This window comes from Zosterops lateralis, assembly GCF_965231275.1.
Source record: "Zosterops lateralis genome assembly, chromosome: 6".
In the NCBI taxonomy this organism is placed as follows: domain Eukaryota; kingdom Metazoa; phylum Chordata; class Aves; order Passeriformes; family Zosteropidae; genus Zosterops; species Zosterops lateralis.
Window position 1 is genome coordinate 38,288,372 of NC_139761.1, and position 20,959 is coordinate 38,309,330.

The 20,959-nt window shown below is 40.6% G+C and overlaps 1 protein-coding gene across 1 annotated transcript in view; it reads left to right on the forward strand.

Annotated features, from left to right (window-relative positions):
* Positions 1-4,469: 4,469 nt before the first annotated feature.
* LOC310910536 (transmembrane protein 263-like) overlaps positions 4,470-20,959 on the forward strand; it is a 206,521-nt gene continuing 190,031 nt past the window's right edge. The window contains exons 1-2 of the mRNA XM_083863338.1: positions 4,470-4,576; positions 16,986-17,076. Coding sequence (XP_083719464.1) covers positions 4,571-4,576; positions 16,986-17,076 — 97 coding nt within the window. The 5' untranslated portion in view covers positions 4,470-4,570. The remainder of the gene's footprint in view (positions 4,577-16,985; positions 17,077-20,959) is intronic.

A 20,959-nucleotide genomic window follows, 5' to 3' on the forward strand; every position in this document is an offset into this window, starting at 1 on the left:
CTTATCTCTGAGCCAGTGTGTGGTTATCAGCATAGGCAAAAAGTGCTGAAATCTCATCTTCTAAAGCTAGTAAACACGACAGGAAGAAGCTGCTAGTAATTTTGCACCTGACGAGTGGACTTTCTAGTCTACACCAAAAAAAAATAAACCTGAATATCCCTCTTTTACACACACTCACCCCTACACAAAGCATGGTAACATTTATAAAACTGCTTTTCTAATAAGTAGTTTGGGAATGTACTGAGACCAAATTTGAAGGTAATTTTTTTTTTTCATTGACTTCAACAACTTGAAGAAAATTATAAATGAACAATGCTTTAGGTAAGATGTTTGAGACACCAGCCTTCACTGGGGTCACTATCTCCCCAGTTGGTCCATACTTGTTGAAGGCTATGAGGTGAATTTCTCCTTGGAAAGACTTTACTTTTAATTTACAAACAGTGGAGTTTATGGAAGCATATACATTAGCCATTTTGCTTCAGTAGAGACACACTTTTGAGGTGAATCTCACCAGACAAGACAGGAGTGTGTTAAATGGACTAAATCCTTTTGGATAAAACTAAGTTATAATTTTGATGCTGCTGAAATAGTTTCAGGAATAAAGTACTTTCTTTGCTTAGAACAAAGTAAACAAATTGCTTTCGCATGCTTTGCCCCCCCTCCTCATCCCCTATTTGTCTATCATCCAGAATATTCTGATTTTTCAGCTGGAACATTCTTTAAATGTTCTGCAGACATTGCAAACATTACAACCTAAAGTTAACTTACTTAAAAGATTGCCCTTCAATCTATTTTATTTTATGGGCTTAGGAGCTTGCTGAAAAAAATTATGTTCATCTGAAATTTACTATCTTAAATGGAGAAAGTTGCAATTTGAACTTCACTAGAGTGAATAATTTAACCTGAATGAGGGAAAAGATATTTTTCTCTTTAACCCTTTATACTTTAGGCAATATTGTTTTAATGTTATTCGGGCTATAATTTACATGTTAAACTCAACACAAACCTTATATGACCTTCTTTCTACCCACCAAAATATGTATTTGCATTATACAATTAAAAATTGAATATAATTCTACTAATACTATTGACAAGATTATTTAATATAAATTTTGTTTTGAAGGAAGGGCTTGCATTTTGGTTATAGTATTACAGTTAGTTTTATGTTTCTAATACAGAGGGTAGTATCTTGCACACATGTTGTAGGTGTGCTTATATATGCACACACATGTATGTGCAGATCTGTAGAAATTAGTGTGGTATGTGAAACCTTTGCTGACTTCACTGGCTTCCACTACTGCTCTTCTGAGAAGATTCACCTGCTTGAAGTATCTTTATATGTGCACAAGAAACTGAAATTTCTGCTATGAGAGTCTGTTCCAGGAAAGGGCTGCAGAATAATTCCTCTAAGAAGTGATGCAGATAATTATGTAAGGCATGGATGTGTTGTGAAAAGGAAATTAACCTTTTTAATTGTCAGTCCATGTGAGGTGAGGGAATTACTTTGGTGTCTTTCAAGAGTTTCCTTTTTTTACTGAAAAATGGAAACAGCCTTATGGTACTACTCCAAGGAGGTTCTGCAATTTGAAATGACAGTATGGGACAAACAAAAAACTAACTGTGCACTGAGAGAAGCTATTCCTAGACTTTAGGCAATGTAATTGTTCCTTTTATGGTTTCTGACTAAATAGGGTCCATCCACTGTATCCCAGAATGCCTTGAAAGACATATATGGGTGCCTAGGGTACTTTTTAAGAGAAGAAATTGCAACATTTCTTAGTCAAGAAGTTGAAAAAAGGAACAAAAGCAGGCTTTCCTCGTTTGGATTCAACCATTTGTTGAGTTACTTATGTTCTCTACATATTAACTCAGCATCATATCTGGCATAATATTATATCAGAGAAAAAATAACTTAATCACCGTCATTCACTTAATGTTCTCTCTCCCTATTTCAGGAATCATTACTTCAAACCACTTTTCTTTTTGTTTTGCTTTGTCTGGCTTCTCTCATTGCACCTAACAATTCACTAGCACCACATGCTTTCTATCCATGCGTGTGGTTGTGCCCAGTGATACTTTTTAAGCAATACAAGAGAAAGAAAGCTTTAGATACCAAAGATTATGTCCAGATTTTTTTATCTTTTCCCACCAAACTGTACTCCCTCGCATGAAGCAGCAGCCTGGGCGCATCCCCCACCCTGCAGGCTGCAGCCACGCTCCATTGCCTGGGGATAACGGGAGGAGAGGTCTCAAAGGCACCACGGCCACCCAGCTTGTGGCCAGGATCGATTGCCCAGCTGGTGAGGGGTGAGGAGCACATTTCCTGCGGGGAGGAGCAGCTGAGGGACATGGGGATGTCTAGCCCAGAGTGATACCACAGATGAGAAAACAGAATCGGCCTTTTCAACGTTGGGCGCCAGATTGTAGAAATTTCCGTGGAAGGCAGGGACAAGGAACTCTGCAGACCTGAGATGTTCTAGAAACAAGTGGCTTTATTTTTACAAGGGTCGTGGGTAAAGAGGGCCTGCTTCCAGCCACCAGCCTCGGCTGAAGCAAAGCCCTAAAGAGAGAATGGGGAGAGAGAGAGATAGAAGAGAGCTAAGGGGTAGAAACGGGGTAGGAGCAGGGAAAAACGTGGGGAGAAAGCAAGAGCAAGGGAGGGAGAGAGGAGAGAGAGACCAAGCGAGGTAAGAGGGTAAAAGGGTCAGAGAGCGATCACTTTTTTACAATACATTTTATCTCTTTTTGTGATGAATATTCTAATTTACAGTGACCAACTGGTGTAAGATACAAAACCTACAAACTTCGCATGCAGTCTATAAGAACTACTACATTACCATGTCATTTTATATTCTAAACTCTATAGACTCCTTTCTTATGTACTTGTTCCCTGATGCCTTTGCAGGATGGAAAGGCAACATTCCTGAGTCCTTTGTTTTCCTGTCTTTTCAACCCATCTTCAGTTAATTCCCATTTTCCTGCCTGCCATGATCACATCTCGAAACTGGTTTTCATTCCTATTTCACTCACGTTTTACATCTGCAGTATTTTTTACCATAAAATCATATTCATAAGTCCTTCCTGTCCCATCTTTCTGAACACCGGAGAAAAGGAGGCTCAGGGGTGACCTCTCTCTACAACTCTCTGGAAGGAGGTTGAAGCTGGAGGTCGGTCCCTTCTCCCAGGTAACAAGTGACAAGAGAGAACATTGTCTCAAGCTGCACTAGGGGAGGTTGGACATTAGGAGGAATGCCTTCACAGTAAGGGTGGTTAGAACACCGGAATGGACTGACCAGGGAGGTGGTGGAGTCACCGTCCTTGGAGTTGTTTTAAGACTGGACGTGGCCTTTAGTGCCATGGTGCGGCTTACGTGGAGGCGTTTATGTCAGACTCAATGATCTCACAGATCTTTCCCAACCTAACTGATTCTGTTTCATTCTGAATGCCGGCAAGCCCGCAGCGAGGGCAGCGCTCGGAGAACCAGCTCCTCATCTTGGCCAAACACCGCTTCCATCTTTGACTTACGGCTGAGTCAACTCATCTCCACTGCATTCCCAGCAATTTACACTGGAAATTGGAAGAGGCCAGTATGTTATTACAGGTGAAGCACCTCACTTACCATGCCATGTAGTGGTGTGGTTTTGGTTTTATCAGTTTTATATATGTATTGGTTCCTTGTATCAAGTTCATTTTTATAAGTTACAATGGTTTGCCCCATGCACCCATGTTCCACCCTCATTGGTTTCATCCCAACCCCAGTTCTATGTCAGTCAGAAGTTATCCAGCCCCTGGGCCTTGTCTGTCACTTTGGGGTCTCTCCCAAAAGTCTGGAAAGTTCCAGGAAAAACCCCAAGTGATTGGACAAGACTTCAGCTGTCTCCCCACCTGAGTTATTAATTTGTTACAATGTATGTCATTTATCCAGAGAGCCATGCCCTTTGGCCCCTGATTTGTCCCCAGTTAGACCCATCCCTGAGTTCCTCCCCCCAATAAAAGGTGTTGCATTCAGGGGTTCCCAAAAAAAGCTTTTTTTCCCTCGTTTTTCCCCCGCTGCTTCTGCTGAGGGGTGTCTGCTGGGGCAGATCCCGTGATGAATAAAGCCAGCAGTTAACCCAGAACAGCCTCCTCTTTTTTCCTGCCGTCGCTGCTTCACTCCTTCAAGCAAGACAAGAACTCTCAGGGGTCGGTGAAGTTCATCCTGCTACTGAACCGTACCCTCGTACTGTCGAGGTGTCAGGGCAGAGACAGACACCTCAGCAATGCCAGGCAGCGTTTGGCTGGCGGGGTGTCTCGGTGTCCCTGGGCAGGGGTGCGCTCCGAGCTCCCGCCTCATCCCGCAGCCCCGAGCCCCCCGCCAACATGGCGCCCCTGACCCCCGCGCTTCCTCTTCCGGCCGGGTTGCCATGGCGCTGCCCCCCGGCCCGGCCCAGCCTCCCCCCGCCCGCCGGTGTGTGTTTACATCGGGCAGGAGGAGCCGGAGCCCCAGCGCCGGGGGAGACGGGCACGCAGCCGCCAGCCGCCCTCCCTCCCTCCCTCCATCCCCGCCGGGCGGTGCTCCGGGAGACGCGGCATGAAGGTGATGCTGGCGGCTGTCCCCGGGGCGGGGGGCTCGGCTGGGCCGCGGCGGCTCCCGGCGGCTGCGGGGGGCGAGGGGCGGGGGCCGGTGGCGGGAGGTGCTGGTGGCCGTGCGCGCTCCTAAATGAAGCACACAACTTCCAGAAGCTTCCAACTTGGCGGGGGATGTGGTGTCGCTTCTTGGGTCCGTCTCCCGAGAAAGAATCCCCCCTGCTCCGTTAAAACTCGGATCGTTTCCTGCGGCGCTGGGACGGGAAAGGAGTAGCGTGGGAGCCGGGAAAGGCTGCCTGCGCCCGCTGCCCTTCTAGGCTGGTGCTCCACGGAGAAACTGCCCTCTTTCCCCGGGCATCTCCCCTCATCCACAGCATCTGGTGGGCGGTTTCCCTGCCCGGCAGCCCTGGGCTTCGTGCTCCGGCGCCCACCTGTGCTGCTGCTCCCGCAGGCCCTTCCCCAAGCCTGGGGGAGACCGGCGCCTTTCTCGGTAGTTTGTTGTGGAAAACTATTAGGATAGGGAATGTCTGCCCTGAGCCGGCTATGGATGTGGGTGCTGAGGCTGGCTGGACTATGGAAGCAGTAACATATAACACTCAAATGCAAGGTGTATCTTCAAGTTGTGTTGGTTAGGAGTTAGCAATGCTGTTGTATTGCTTTTTCTTCACTTTATGTTGTCATATCGCTTTAATTTTCAGGTATATGACTTTTGAAGGGGTTTTCTCTCATTAATCAGTCTGAAACTTGAGGCACACACTTGAGGCACTCCCTGTCTCCTGAATCTGTCCAGCGGTAAAACAAATAAATGTATTAGCTAGGTTGTAAGCTCTTTGAGGCAGAAACTGCAAGGTCTGGACCAATCCTGATGGGGGAATTTGGCTCAGGCCTTCCTCCAAGCCTCTGAGTCCAGTAAGTGTGTGTTAGAAGTTAATCAGCTTGTGCAGGTGTTGGGTTCTGGGAAGTGCAAGTGTGGAAGACACTGAGGTTAACAGTTGTCTCTGGGCTCCAGGGGCTCTTAACCATAAATACCTGCACAGCTGCTGGATGAAAGAAAAGGAGCAGCCTCTATATACACACAATAAATATATGTAAAAAGAGTGTCTCCTTCTATGCAGTGTTACATTTTGTTGTGTATTTGTACAAAGCCTGAGAGTAAAAAGTGTATTTTTTTTCTTTCTCTCTGAATGTTTGTTAGTTCCATTAGTGTAGGATAATAAAAAATATGTATTGAAAACGTTATTGATAAACAGCACTACGGCTTTGGGTGATTTGTTGACTTACACTGTAAAACACAAACCTCAGAGTGCTATCTGAACAGTACATCCAGTTTGAGGTCAATACTGAAAAGGTTTCCTTCAGCTTCTGTTTTATTGCATGCAGAGTAAACAGCTGCTTATTCTTGCTAAGCCCATTACTTCTGCTGAATTCATTTTTGCCCCATTAGAGTGGGGAAAGCTCATGGCTATTTAAGATGAGCTCGTTCAGAATAGCACAAGATGTGAGTGGAATCATGTTCTGAGTGCAAGGAAAATGCATGTGTTTGGGGGAGAAGTTGTTTGGTTGTTTTTAACCAATCATTCTTCAGGTAAAAGCACTGTGTAGAGCTTTTTCAGTATAAAAGGGCTCACATTTTTTTGTCTGAGTGGTTAATTTCTTTCAGTGCGCATTTCTTTCCATGCCACCTTTTGCTGTAGGAGTTGCTTCAAGTTTCTTCTAGGTAGGATCATTGCAGATGCATGATTTAAGCTGGGGGTGGAGATAATTGCCTTTTCATTTAACTAGTGGGATGCATTGAAATGTGCAGTATTTTCACCCCTTTAAAAGGGTGGAGAAAGGAGAACTGAAGGGAAGGAAGAAGTGTCTGTATGGTGTGAGTTGGATCTGTATCCCTTTTATGGGCCTGCTTGTGAGTAGTTCAGTGCGACTTTAAAACAAATAAGTTTAAGTTTTTGATCATTGCAGGGAAGACATCAAAACAAAGCTTGTCAAAAGTCATTGTGTCTGTTTCTCCCCTAATTGTTGTTATATCTTGGGAAATACGTTTGAGTTTGTGTGTTTCTGGCAGCGTTGGTTTTGATGCTGAGTTGGTTGATGCTGGTTAGTGTGTTGCTGAGGAGGCAGAGCAGTCAAAAGAAAACAGGTTAAGGCTTGTGTGTATCAAAATGGTCTATCTACTTAGGGAAAGAAGGAAGCAGGCAGAGGAAATTAAGTGGTAACATCGCTGGAGTTCTGCTGTAGAAGTGATCCTTTCAGGATCCATTACTAATGCTGATCATTGCTGAGGAAACTGAAGCCTGATGTAGTTTATTTTTAAGATGATCACATAGTGAGTATCCTGTTGAAAAGATAGAGTGAAGTAAAGTAGTAGGGCAAAGCAATGCTTTAAAACCTGTTGAAGCTGGACTCAATTCAAGGTAGTCTTTATGTGTACTTTATTTCTGTTCCCATATCATTTGAGCTATGTCTGTGCTGAAGGATGGTATCTTAGGGCCCTTTCAGGCTATGCAAAATACAAAACTGGTTAGAGTCCCCTTTTCTGCTTTAAAGTACAGGAATGAGAGCCAAGTAGCTCAGATTGTGTCAGGAAGTGGACCTTTTCTGTATGTAGTAATAAGTGATACCTTTTGAATATGTCAGCAAAGCTTGCTTTCCTTCAAGGGCAGATCATCCTGATGGCAAGGAAATACACCTTTTCAGACTGCATTGGGAGCCTGGGTAACATGTCTGTCCTGTGGGTAGGGCAGTTCCATTTACTGGGGGCAATGGGGAGATAACCAAATCCCTGCCTGTCTATCACAGTCAGCTGCTAATTACTGTCCACAACATAGTATACTTCCAGTATTAATCTCTAGTGGCTAAATGCTGGATTTTGCAAGTCTCAGGCAGCACCAGAGAAGGTTCTTGTGCCTTTGCTAACAGAATCTATTCATGCTGTATCTTCAGTGTATGAATGAGTTGAGGCATTAGGATAGTTCCTGGTGGTTCTGCTGTGGTGACTGCTTCTAATACTGCTGCTGTCACTGGCCTAACCTGAATCCAAAATCAGAAAAATCAAAGGCATTGAGAGTGACAGGTCATATTGAAGTTCTTGTTAGTGAAAGCAAGCTCAAGATGTGATTTTAATTAAGTAGCTGGTCACCTCTTTATTGAAAGGACTCTTCAAAGTAGAATGAGAGCTTGTGGTGCTTTGGGATGGGCTCACAGTTAAGTTATATAGTTTGGGATATGACAAGTGTCATAAATGTGACATTTTACTTTGAGAAACTTAAAGCTGTATTTAAGAGAAAGAATGTGAACTTACTGCCTACAATTCTGTTTTTCTGACTGCCTGTGATAGTGAGTGTTGACAGATAAATTTTAGAGATCAGAATAAGGTAAGATGTCGGTGAAGGGAGTACAGGTGACCTCACCCCTGATAAGTAACAGCTGTGTTAATTAACCAATACAGCCTTGCCCCTGATGAGTTACACCTACATCCAATAATGGTGAGTGAGATAAAGAGGGGGTGAGCTAGTAAGGGGAGCATCATCATGGAGGAGGAACCTTGAGGAGCATGAAGGAGAGAATCACTACTGTGAGGTCAGTCTGGGTCTGCAGTTAGAGCCCGTTGTTGGAACCTGCAGTCACAGTCTAGCCAGGTAAAAGCCTGCATTCAGAGTCTCCTGCAGTTTAGCAGGAAATACCCAGCAGTCAGAGGCTGCAAGGGAAACCTACAGCAGGAGCTTGCTGCAGCCAGAGTCAGTGAATAGTTGGAGTTAAGATGACTAAGCTGTGAAGAGGAATAAACCAGGACCCTTTTTATGCTGTGCTTAACAAGAAGTCTGTGCCTTGGCTCACTTTTACCCTCTTATAAGGGGGCTGCTGCAACAGCCGGACATTTTGAAGGTGCAGTATTAAATTTATGGAAAGTTTAAGTAAATATTTTTCTTGCTTGTATTGACAGACAACTCTGTTCCTTAAGGATATCATGGCTTGTCCTGTCAAAATGATATATGTGTAATGTTTTGGTTTTTTTTTTTTTACATGTGTCCAATCCTGTTTAGCAGGCCTCTTTATAGTTGAAATGAAAAGTATTTGGAAGAGGAACAGCTTATAAAAGTAAGAGACAAGAGGTATTGCTTTATATGGACTACAGAGTAATGTTTTGTTTTCCTAGCATGTAGTCCTAAATGTGGTCGAGGGATCAGAAGGAGTGTGAATGTAAGTGATAGAGTAAAATGGAACATTGTACATATTCTGTAGATAATTTTGATTTACGTGTTTGCCTGTGATTGGTCACATCTGTTTTTCTTTATTGCTGAACTGTCTTACAAACTTTGTAGTGGTTTTCTTTTCTAGTATTTCAGCTGAATTTCAGAGAGATGGGAAGGGGTTACATACCTTTGAAGTCCTGGGCAAGGTATATTCTTACATAGATGAGGACAAATAGTAGCCAAGTAGACAAATAATAGTTTTAATTTCTTCAAAAGAAATGTTCTGATTGACCATAGTGGGTATCACTGAAGTGGGTTGTGCTGGTGCTAGTAAATATTACAGTCTTAGTATGTCTGCAGAGCTGCTCAAGCTCTAGTGCAATTCTTGGACTTTGATTTATTCTAAAAACATTTTGGAGGGAGAATGTTTGCACCTCACAGATCTTCAAAAGTAAAAGGCAGCAGTTACCAAAAGCTATTGCTTCCTGAATGAATTCTTACTTGTGTGTTGCTTGTGTTCATAGTGAACAAGTGGTTTTTCTATCTATGGCTGTTTGGTTCCTGAGTGCAGTAACTCTGGTTTGAATCTTGTATGCAGCAAGTTGTGATCTTTCTTCTTGGTGTGGGTTTGGGAGAAAAAGATCTCCGTGGAGCCTGAAATAAAAGGGGTGTTACTGCTGGCAGTGCTTCTGGCTGTCAAGTTTTGACTGTGCAGGCTAAGTGTGAAATTGGAGGCCTTAACAGTACCAGAAGATGTAGCTTTTGTTCTGTAGAGTTAGTAAAGATTTTATCTGATATGTTCTTTTTTAAAGCGCTACAATAAGTGCATAGAATGACAAGAAACACTGATCTTGAGAAGCCCTGATGTGAGTTCAAAACTCATTTATAAGGAAGGAAATATTTACCTAGCCATCAACAAAATAAATTTAAAAGTTGTGTAATAAATACATCATACTGCAATCTCCTAATTCCCAAATTAGGTAATTAAATCAGCTAATTCCCAAATGCAGAAAATGCATTTTGACATTCCTAATGAAATAAAGACATAGGAATAAGTTCTGTCGTGAATAAAATATTTTATATTTATCCTTAATTTCTAGCATCTAAAATTACTTTTGAGAGTTTTGAAACAACTTTTTAATTTTGAATGGATTTTTGCCTTTTTTTTTTTAATTGAATGTTTAAAAAGGGAATTAAGATTTTGGCAAGATGACTTGTGTTTCTAACTCTTGTAGTGATGTCTCTTGTTACCCTTTTGGGGGAGAATGTTCATATTTTTCAAGCTGTGTATATGCTTATGTACTTTGAATTTAGGTCTTATTGTAAAAATTCTGGCATTCTAGCTGTAAAAGCCCTTGAAATTTACTTAAATTTTAGCTCGTTAAACCTAAAACAGTAGTACTGCACTTTTAAGGAAATAAATGCATGGAAATTGGGTTATGTGAAACCATAGTTATAGAATACTGCTTAATGCATCTTTCCATGAGGTTTTTTTCCTTTTTTTTCTTTTTTATTGTGACCCTACTGAGGATCGTGAAAGGCATACTATATTATAAGTCTTCAGCATGGTTGAGAAAATCTTAATGATCTCTGTCATTTATGCCTATGTTATTGGGCATTTCATTTTTCAGACAGATTTCTCATGGTGTCTGCGGATCCATAGAGTGATACTTCCTCATCTTGTTAGGAAAATGGAGAATATTATTTTTGTAGAGTGCATTATCTCATTTCTTTAGTCAGAATAAGACTGGCATTAATCACTAAATCCTTCTGTCAAGGACCAAGCTGGAGAAGTACATTTGTAGTGTGTTATAGTATGCTATAGTATGTTAGTTGGGCCAGGTCAGTACGTGATCAAATGAAATGTGATTTGCTTGGTTTGGTTTTTGAAAACCTCTCTTACATTCTTTCTGTGCTAACATTGATTTAGTAGGTAAAATCCAGATGGAAAATAAATGGTCGATCAAGGCAAAATTCAATATAATAATTAATTCAAAATCCAGGACTGTCTGATCTACCACTGAGCAGACTGTGTTGGCTGTTTGTTGTATAAATGGTGTTATCTCCCCCATAAAAGACATAAAGATGAAAAGTGTAAAGCATCAGTTTACTGGCTTGCCGAATGGAGAATAGACTGTGGTGTCATTAGTACTCTTGAAAATTTATTTATGCCAAATAAACCCTAATTTGGATTACTGACAGTACAAGATTGCTTTATTGCTGTAAAAATAGGATTTGACTGTTGTGCTGAGAACAATAGAACTCAATCTTGACTTGGCATTTGCAACATTAAATCTTGCTCTCATTGCCTCTCTCCACCTGTTGTCAAGACAAAATTAAATGTTAAAATTGTAGCCTCTCTAATGTGTTTGTCCAAACTCAGAAAAGAGCAAGTAATCTAAGCAACTTTTCTAGTCTTTGTTACAGCGTACTTTGTTCAAAGTGCTACAATTTTACACTACTGTCACTCTCAGCATTTCTATTTCTGTACTTTCCTGTAGTGCTTCAGGGGATTTATAACTGCAACCCAAGTCCCCTTGGGCTGAAACCTGGCACAGAAGCTCTCATTATAAGTGAACTTTGTTTTGCAAAATTAAAAGCGAAGCATCCATCAAGAGGCTTTCTTAAATATAGAGGAAAGCCAAAAAAAGAAAAAAAAAGTTTATGGTTGCAGATCAATTTTTACTCTCTTTGCAGGAAAAATCCAACCGACATTGAAAATCCCAAATGTGTGGGTGTGCAATCGATAATGATGGCAGATTCAATGGAATGTTCCTATTGCATTTAGAAAACTTTAAATTAAAGTCTTAATTCCTTAGTGTGCTGAAAATTCATTGTTGAACTAAAAGCTGCAGATGCAAACTGCCTAACAAAAGTAACAGCGATAGTTTTAAACTTGTTTCTGGTGTCTGAGCATGGTTATCTGAGCAGCAGAGAATAAGAAGATGGTTGGGTGGCTCCTTGGAAAAGGTTGTCATCATGTTGAACTACCTACCTAGTGGCTGGTTGTTTAATTTTTATTTTTCTTTAAACAATAGCCTCCTTTTTTTTCCTGTAGGAATTGAGACCTTATATAATTGTGTTATAAGCAGAAAGGGCATTGTGAGCCACTAACAATTTTCAGACATGGAAGATGGAAGTTTTAATTGGTTTAAACATGAAATATCAAATATAAGTTCTGAGAAACTTTAACGGTGACTGGCTAGAGGAGAGGTCCCAAATTAACAGCATCATTAACAGTGTAATTTCAGGAAAGTGTGATGAAGGTCAGCTTCATTGTTTCTGGATCTGACAAGCCCTTTGGCATCTGCAAACTTTCAGCCCAGTCATAACATGTATCATCTCTCACGCATTTGGAGAAAGTGAAGTTGGGATGAAAAGAGCTGGGGTTTTGTTTTTGTGGTGTTAGGAAGGGGCAAAATATGCTAATGTGCAGGAAACTGTGGGTTTTAGTTTTGTGGATTTGAGATAAGTATTCTTTAAACCTGATACGTAAATAGCCAATGCTTTCACTGGGATACTTTAGCATCCTGAAGCACTTAACAAACTGTCCTGTGTTTGGGGATTACTTACCTTGTTTCTTTACAGAAACCCACTGAATCTTGTCATTCTTTAGGAGTGCATCTAATCTTTATGATTAGTAGTTGACATATATTTGATACTGTATGAAAAAAGGCATTGGACCTGTGCTGGGGAGCTTACAACTGAAATTACAGATGTGGAGATGTGAAGACTGGGCTGCCACAAATTTTCCTCTGCTTAATTGCTTTATTGGAATTGCGCCTACCTAGAATACCAGGTCTGAAAGTCACTGTTTGGCAGGACAGAGGACATGTGATTTATGCTGGCACTTGATGATTTCCATAGAAAGAAGCAAGTCTGGCCTTCTGGGCTCTTAAGGAGAGGCTTTAGGAGGAATGAGGCAGTTTCTTACAGTGGAAGAAGTAAGATTCTAGGCTTAAGTCCACAATGTAAATGAATGAAGTATAATGATGGAAAGGAGAAACTGAAATAAAGTGTTTAGAAGCAAGAATGGAAATACGGAGGTTTAGATGAGGAACTAAATACCGTATTCACTTGAAAATGCACAAGGAAAGTAGTAGCTAAAGCTGCAGATTTTAGAATTATTTCCAAAGTGTAGTCTCAGAACTGAGACAGTAAACTGCTGCTGAATCCATGACTATGAGCTTTAGATTCCTCCAGCTTCTGTTCTGAAAGGAGGAAAAGATTACTTATCAGTTTGAGTATAATGGAGAAGACTATTTACATGGTGTATTTCCTTCTGGTTCTGCTTATGGTAGGAGATTTAAAAAATATTTTTTGTCTTTTATGAGTTGAGAATGATAAGAAGGAGCAGAATTGTAAGGTACATGATTCTTTGGAGGAAATTTGAAGTTATTTGTCCTAAACCTGTTCAATTGTATTAATAATTTTTTTTTTTTATTGCCATCCCTCATTGTTGCCCTTCTTGCACTTTGTTTTGGAGTTTTATATTTTACTACTCATTAGCAATTTCTGACTCAGTAAATAGTCAATTGTCAGACTTCAGTTTTAGATTATATACCATACTTAATGTAATGCTAAGTACAAAAGTAGAGTTTAAAAGGCCTAAAAGTGGTGGTGCAGGTAGGAATTTTTGGTTGCTTCAAGATGGCCTGTAGGGACTTGTTAGAAAGATGAGGGCACTTGCAGTGACAGTTGGTATTGACTTATGAGCAAAATGAGCTGACACTGATCACTTGGTGTTGGGATTGCTCCTGTACTGTGTGGGTATTTTGAGTACTTATTACTCTGCTGAGATTGAGATAGTATGGCTCTTTTTGTCATTGACTGTGCTGATATCATTTGTTAGTTCAAATGTCGTGATAAATGCAGCTCTTGGTTTTGGTGTCATAAACATAGCTCTGTACCTTATGGAAAATGCTGACCCTGACTGGATAGGAACTTGCTTTCTGTCATGCATGAATTTACTACAGCATTTGTAAAATATACAGTCTTTAGGTATACTGGAAATCTGAGCATATAGCTAAAGTTCTGGTCAGAATTGTTCCCAAAATACTGCATCCTGTGGAAGAGCATGAAGTATACTCTGAAATGCTTGTATGCAATTTGTCACACTTGTTTAGTTCAGTACTGGCAGTCCTCTCTATACATAAATACATAGCCTTCTATGAAGCACATTATAAATCCACAAATACTAATTTGCCAGGTTACAACTGTCCATAGCATTTGGGTTAAATGGCATTGTAAGGCCAGTTGTGATGCAGTGTGGTCAGAACAGGGGATTGTATGTTTCTCAAGCAGTTTCTGTGAGAATTCCTATAGGATTTTTCCCTTGATATTTATTATTTCCTGAGTTCATTGAAACTGTTGGCAGAGACAGAGTAAGCCAACTTGAAATCTCACATCTATAACTTCATTTTGGAAGGGGGGGTGTTGCCTCTGCTTGAGTTTACTTGTTCAGCTTGGAGATTGTGTTAAAATGACATAGAAAATTTGCCACTAAGTCTTAATAGTGCTTATAGTCAAATACTCATCAAGGAATTGTATGAAGTGCTTTCTTATTGAGGGTAGGGACTGTCATCGAAGAGCCAAGAGGTTTTTCTTAGTTATATGTTCTTAGGCTTTGTGCCACAACCTAACTTTCTGTAGTAATAACTATTTAAGTTTGTGCTTCTCCAGTGGTTCTAGTGAGGAATGGAACCGCATTCCCAATTTAAAAGACTAGCTATACAAACCCCAAATAATTGAAAGAATATTGTACAGTAATATCTACTGATGTTTCTGAACTGTTGATACATCTTCCTTCATCCTAGATGCTCCTGAGGGAGTGCCAAAGCAGAAGCAATCTGTGTACATTCCTTCTGCCACTGCTGTAGCTCCAGAGGATTATTATAGAACCTGCAAGCCAATAACTTGCACAGTTGTGTGCATCCCATTTCCCTACTTGTCTGTCATGGATCCTTAAGAATGAAAAAAGATATACCTGATGCCTCGTTCTTGAAATGATAGTGTAAAAAGAAATGTCAAGACCAAGTTGTTGGACTCAACCTTAGCATAGTTACAAACCTTCTCAGAAGATAATTTCCTGGATTTTTTTTTTTAATTGCTGAAGAAAAAACCATAATGCCACCACTCACTTTTGATAGCATTTTTCATCCTCTTTGTATTTATGTAGATGACAACAACTTTACGCCAAAGGAGCACCACTTATCATGGGCTGTCATTGGGAGAAGCTACTGAGCAGGTTAATATTGTAGGAAATTGAGAGTACTGACTGTTTTGAAGAAGGGAAGATAATGCTTTTCTCACTGGCTTTTCCAAAGGAGTTTGGATTGTCTCCTTGGGCAGCATATAGCTAGTATGTGCTGATGGCTCTTACTTGTTTTAAAAAATTAAAATAATTTTGGTGTCGTAAACCAGAAAGTACAAGCAGAGGATTCACATTCAAGACCCGTTCTAGTTTAGGAGTTCCATAGCTGTGGTTCACATTTCCAAGGCACATATTGATGCCTCATGTCTTACATGTCTACATGTTTTATATGGAAAATGAATCTTCTGATCTGTTATACTTCTGTAGCCTCATCTGCCCTTTTTCTTTTCTCTCTGTGGCACTGATGGGTAGGAAAGAAGTGTAAATTCATGTATTGCCTGTGGTTGATGTAGAAACTTATTCAAACACATACTTTATATTCTGTTTGTTACTCTTACCCAGAATTCTTTACATGTTCTTAAAATCTGGATCACATTATTTAGTTGAAGTGAGGAGATGGTTAGATCTTACTGTTGATGACTGACTCCAGGGTTTAATTATTTTTTTTAATTGGACTGAGGTAACTTACTACTTTCGCATCTGTGCCATGTGGTAAACACTTTTTTCCTTTTCTGTGATAGCTACTACAAGGCATGACTTAATGTTTGAACTGTTCACTGGCCAAAGCTGGGCAATGTTGATACTGAGTGTTTTTAACTGAGGAGAATAGGTAAATAGCCTAGGTAAGACTTGCATAAATCATAGATGACAGGAATCAGGGTTGTGACCCTGGCACCATCACAGTACACCTGTACACTTCACCTGGGTGGTCTCTGTTTCCCTGCTGTAAAACATCTGAAAAGTGTGGTGGTACCTTTTGTTTAGGGTTATGAGCCCCTTTTCTTCCTGAGTTCAAATAACAACATTTTGCAAGCTGTTGATGTACCAGCTGTATTTCTGTAACATTCCAGCTGTGTGTGTTGGTACACATTTTCAGATAGTTCAGACTACAAACTCAGTCATGTTTTCAAAGTGCACAAAAGCTTCATTTCCTAATGACTACTAAGTTTGTAATTTCACTCTTCACTGTACTAACATTGCAAAGAAAATTAGGGTTTTTTTTAAAAGGAGTCCTCTAGCTATGCCTAGTATTTACTCTGCTCTTACTTAAAGGTAGAGTTGGGAGGAAGAAGATGGTGGTGGGTTTTTTTCCTATGATAGTTTGAAACTGAAAAGGCAACTACACTTTTATACTCCACATGTCATGAAAATATTGTGTGTGTAAAAGTGAGTTCAGCTGCAAGTCTTTTAATTCTGCTCATGTCCTTGCAGCAGTAACATTGCAAGCTCTTTATAGGATCAAGAAGGCCTGGAACATGGAAATGCAAAACCTGGGAGGGTAGTCCAGTAGTTTTTCAGGAATGGTTAGTTTGGCATATTACACTTGGAGGCACAAATGGAAATGTTGGGCTTATAGGGGAAAACTCCATGGGTCAATGGACCTGCATAGATTAGAAGATTGTAAACCAGTTTGCTTTGTTTTCCTTTGAAAAAAGTGGCATTTCAGAAACTAGTTGTGATAAGACAAAGGTAAGGGTTTTTCCCTGAAAATTCTAGTTGGTGGTTATCTGCTGCTACCCTTGATAAATGCAAATTTTAATTTGTTGGTACATTATGTGTTTGGAAATAATAGTTTAGAGATTGTGCTTCACTGTTCATTTTCTTGTTTTCAGTCAGTTAAGATCCCTGTAACTTTGCATGCTATCTTGAATTTTTTTTTAATTTTTTTTTTTTACTTTCCCCTTTTCTGTAATTTAACTGCAAACCAATCTCCCAGCAGCTTTCTTTCTCATCAGCTGAAGTGAGCTCCTTGTGTCCTTACTGTCTGGCATATTCTCTAGTACTGTAACCATTTTTGTGGTTCCTGCCTGATCTTTCTGTAATTTACCCCCTCTTGCTGTTCTGTTCTGCAGGGCCCTAGCTTAGAAACACAGATGGTGGATGATGAAACTGAGACTACAAGTGAAGAATTGCCTCCTCATCTGCGGGAAGAGCCTCCCGAAGGTACAGTGCTGGCAGTCAATATAAACTCTTTGCAATCAATTGAGGAAAATGTTCTGCCCAAGAAGTCTGATTTATCTGTCTGGCTTGAACCTGTATTTGCCTGTTTTCTGAGAGGGATAAAGCTTTATCAGAGCTGACAGTTTAGCCAGCCTCCCAGCCAGCCCCTAAACCTTTTTTTGCATTTGAAAAAAGGCTTTACCCACTGAGGTGCAGACATAGTGCTGCATTCTCTTTAACAATATGCCTTCTGATTAAAATTGTCCTGCTTGATCATCCTGTCTTCAGGCTTAGGGATAAAATGCTTCCTCTACTGTCTTGTTTGTGATGTTTTGAGTCTTCATTAGGGGAGACTTTCGAAGTAGTCCTCTTTTTTCTCTTTACCTCCCTCTGCAGCATCCTGCTATTGAAATTGCCCCCAGCAGAGACTTGTCAAAGTTAGGTATTCTAGTGATTTTGTTTCTTTTCACTGTCTCTCTTGGAAGCCAGTTTAGCTGTCTGAGGAGGAGGCAATGAGATGCTGTCAGTCAGCAGGAGGCTCAAAAATGCCAATTTTAATTAAAAACCTTGTTTGCAATGACATGCCCTGGATTTATACAGGGAACAGATTTCTTCCCACTGTGCAAAAGTCAGAGACATTGTATATACGCAGCAAAATAGGTGTTGCTTTCTTTTGAACAGAAGCTGTTAACGTTGCCGCAAGTGATGATACATCCTGAGCTTTGTCTTCAGTTCAGTGGCTCCTAAAACACAGTCACTCATAATCACTGTGGATGGCTTAAGCAACCCAGAGAGTGCTGAGATTCTTATTAGCAACTTACTGTAAAAACACCATGACGTGTCTCTGGGAAACATAAATGTGTTTTATGTCTTTCCTTTAAGAGAAAAAGATGCTGATACAGCATTTATACTGACAGCCATTCTTGAAGAGAATATGAACCAAGTGGATGGTTTCAGGAAGTTGCTGCACCCATCCCTTCTTGTTGAGCATTCTGTTAAAGTTTTCATATTAAGTTGTAATTTCTTGTTCTGCCATTTCATATACTTTGTGTTGGCAATTACAGTATATAGAGGTAAGTGAAAGGTAGGTTTCTTCTGCAACTCTTGTAAAGCTAGAAGGAAATAAATGTGGAGGATGTTATGATTATTCTGTGTATACATGAAGGATATAATATTCTCTCCCTTCCTTTCTTTGTAAGTCAGACAGTTCATTATCAAAGTAATAATTCTGGTCACTAGCTTAAGCTGATGATTACGTGAGCCTGGAGACTATATCCTGGAATGTAAAACCTATCTTGTCTCATCAGTTTATCAGGAATAGGCTTAGATTTTGCACCATGGCTTTGATTTGTGTAATCAAAAGAGACTTTTTTCAATATGGCTCAGTATTTTTGCAAAATAACTTCTTAAAATGAAAGTAAGTGCTTTTGCCTGCAACCCTACTGGTTTGAATGACCATGAAATATGTCGGTGTTAATATTCTATTTCTGTGACTTATCGGGTGGTCTGGATATACTTTACTGGTGTGAGGAAAAGGAATGGTAGCAGTTGAGCTAATTTGGTTAAGCAGTGATATAGTAGATAAAGTCTGAGCTCAGTAGGTATCTTTTGAACATTACAATGACCTCAAGAGTAGCAAAATACAAGGGATTTTGAGAGCACAAATGGAACTAGGGTCTGCTTGGCAGAAGAAGTGGAAAAATTTGTCCTGAAGGACAGCAATCAGGATTATGATGAATTTATAGCTGACTTTGGGTATTGGTGAAGTTGAGTAACGGAAGTGTTCTTAGAAGCTGCTGTCTACCAATATAGACCAACCAGAATTACCATGAAGAACATGTAGTTGTAGGAATCATTGCAAATACTTCATGAAAGAAAAAGAACTCTGAAGTTCCTTGTCTTAAATACCACTTAGAGTACAATCTTATCTTTGCTGCTCATCAGATTTCTGGTTTCTTCTGATAGCACTTCCCTAGTTATATCAGATGCTTTGCAATACATAAAACAATGTTGTTGTGACTACTGCAGTCTTATTTCCTGGGATCTATGAATTGGAGACCATGTCTGTTCGCCTTCTGGTAATGAGTGCATAAGGGATGGAAGGCTCTCCAGAGTCTCTCTGTCTAGCCCAATCCATTATTTCCCCAGATTGCATCATAGTAACTTCATTTCCTATCTTGCACAGCATACCTACTGCCCTTCTGAAAGGATGGGATTTGGAAGCACTGTTCTATGTAAATATTGCAGTAAAAATAAAAGTTTGCCCTTCGTGGATTGTCATATTTCTAAACAGTGCTGCACTATGGCCTACTACAAATAATGGGACGATTTTACACATCCATCATGTGCATAACTAAATGGAGTAGATGTACATGTGGGTAACAACTGGTATGGATTAGCAAACGTTAGTCCCAAGTGCGATGTGGCAGCCTGGCAGCATTTGAGGCAAGAGAAATACCAAAAGAGACGTAGCCAAGATAGAGGCTGGTTATCTGTGTGTAACCTGAATCTGATTGTTTTATCTCCTGTTAAATTTAACTTTTTTCGTGTTTAACTAAGTCAGTAGAGCAAATGAGTTAACCGTACAGCTCGTACCGGCCCCCCGTACATGGTATTAGATACCGCTTTTAAGGGGCTTTTTGCTCGGTGACGAGGTTCGGCTCCCGGGGCGGCGCTGCCGCGCGGGGGCGCTGTAGGCCCGGCCATGGCGCGGCCGCCCGATCCCGCATCCCGAGCAGCGCTGGCGCCCATCCCCGCCAACGGGAGAAAGTGTTTAAACCTATTAACTCCTCTCCCCTAAGCTACTTGTGATATTACAAGGGAAGCTTCCACACTCTGCCTCAAGAAGGCTGTTTATGCCCTAACGATACCTTACCTCTTGACATCGTGATCCATCTGCCAAATTCATGGGGATTTTTTAGTCCCCCTTCATCTTTAGTATCTCTACCATCCTTCTAACATGCGTTTTTTCCGCCTCTCATTTGAAAGGCAGGCACAGGGAAGGAGCAGCAATTAGGATCTGGAGTGCTGGTGTGCACAGCACTTCACAGAGCAGGCTGTGTAGGGCAGGTTTACCATCACCAGAGGAGTGCACTGCTCTAAATGGTATGAACTGCTTCCTTCTTTGCAAGAAATTCAGCGTGGCTGATTTGTGTTGCCACATGTCTGAGCTACTTCCATATAGATTCTGTGTGACCTTGAATGTTAAATGGAAGTGTGATTGCAGTGAGAGAACTGGATTTAGTTACTCAAGTACAGCAACACCTTGCTGTATCTGCTGCTTCTTTATTCTCCACTTTGGAGTTCTGTTGCTGGTAATTTAATACATTGCAGTGTTAATTGGTATGACAACTTCACTTTTCTGTCCTTATTCCATTGAATTAATCAAGAAAAGTGATAGCAATGAAATCTCGTGGTGATTAAATCTTCTGTGACGTTCTCCATTAAGAAATGTCAGCACCTTCTCTGCTGCATATATCTCCCATTTATTACACTAATTTTTGTGGGAAAAGTAGCTTTATTCTGTCAAACTGCTGAAAACTGTGCATTTCAGGAGTATATACTTTGTTGATACTGGGGCATGGCTGTATTTTGTTTTGGGCTTGCATTACTAAGTAGTACTGCATATACTAGAGCTTGTTTCAAGGTGGTTCAGTCTGGTTGCAAAGCTGGTTAACAGTGGTAGTCCCTCTTGGGAGTTTGTAAACCAGTGCTTTCTTCCATGGTCTTTAAGTACTAAGCATGGAGATTTTATCAGCCAACTTACTATGTTCAGTTTGGCAATAAGCCTGAGTCTTGTGTCTGAACCGTCTGCTACCTCTTCTGTAGTTTTCAGACCTAGCAGAGATGTTTCTTCTTTGTTGCAGACAGATTGGGCCTTGTGGAG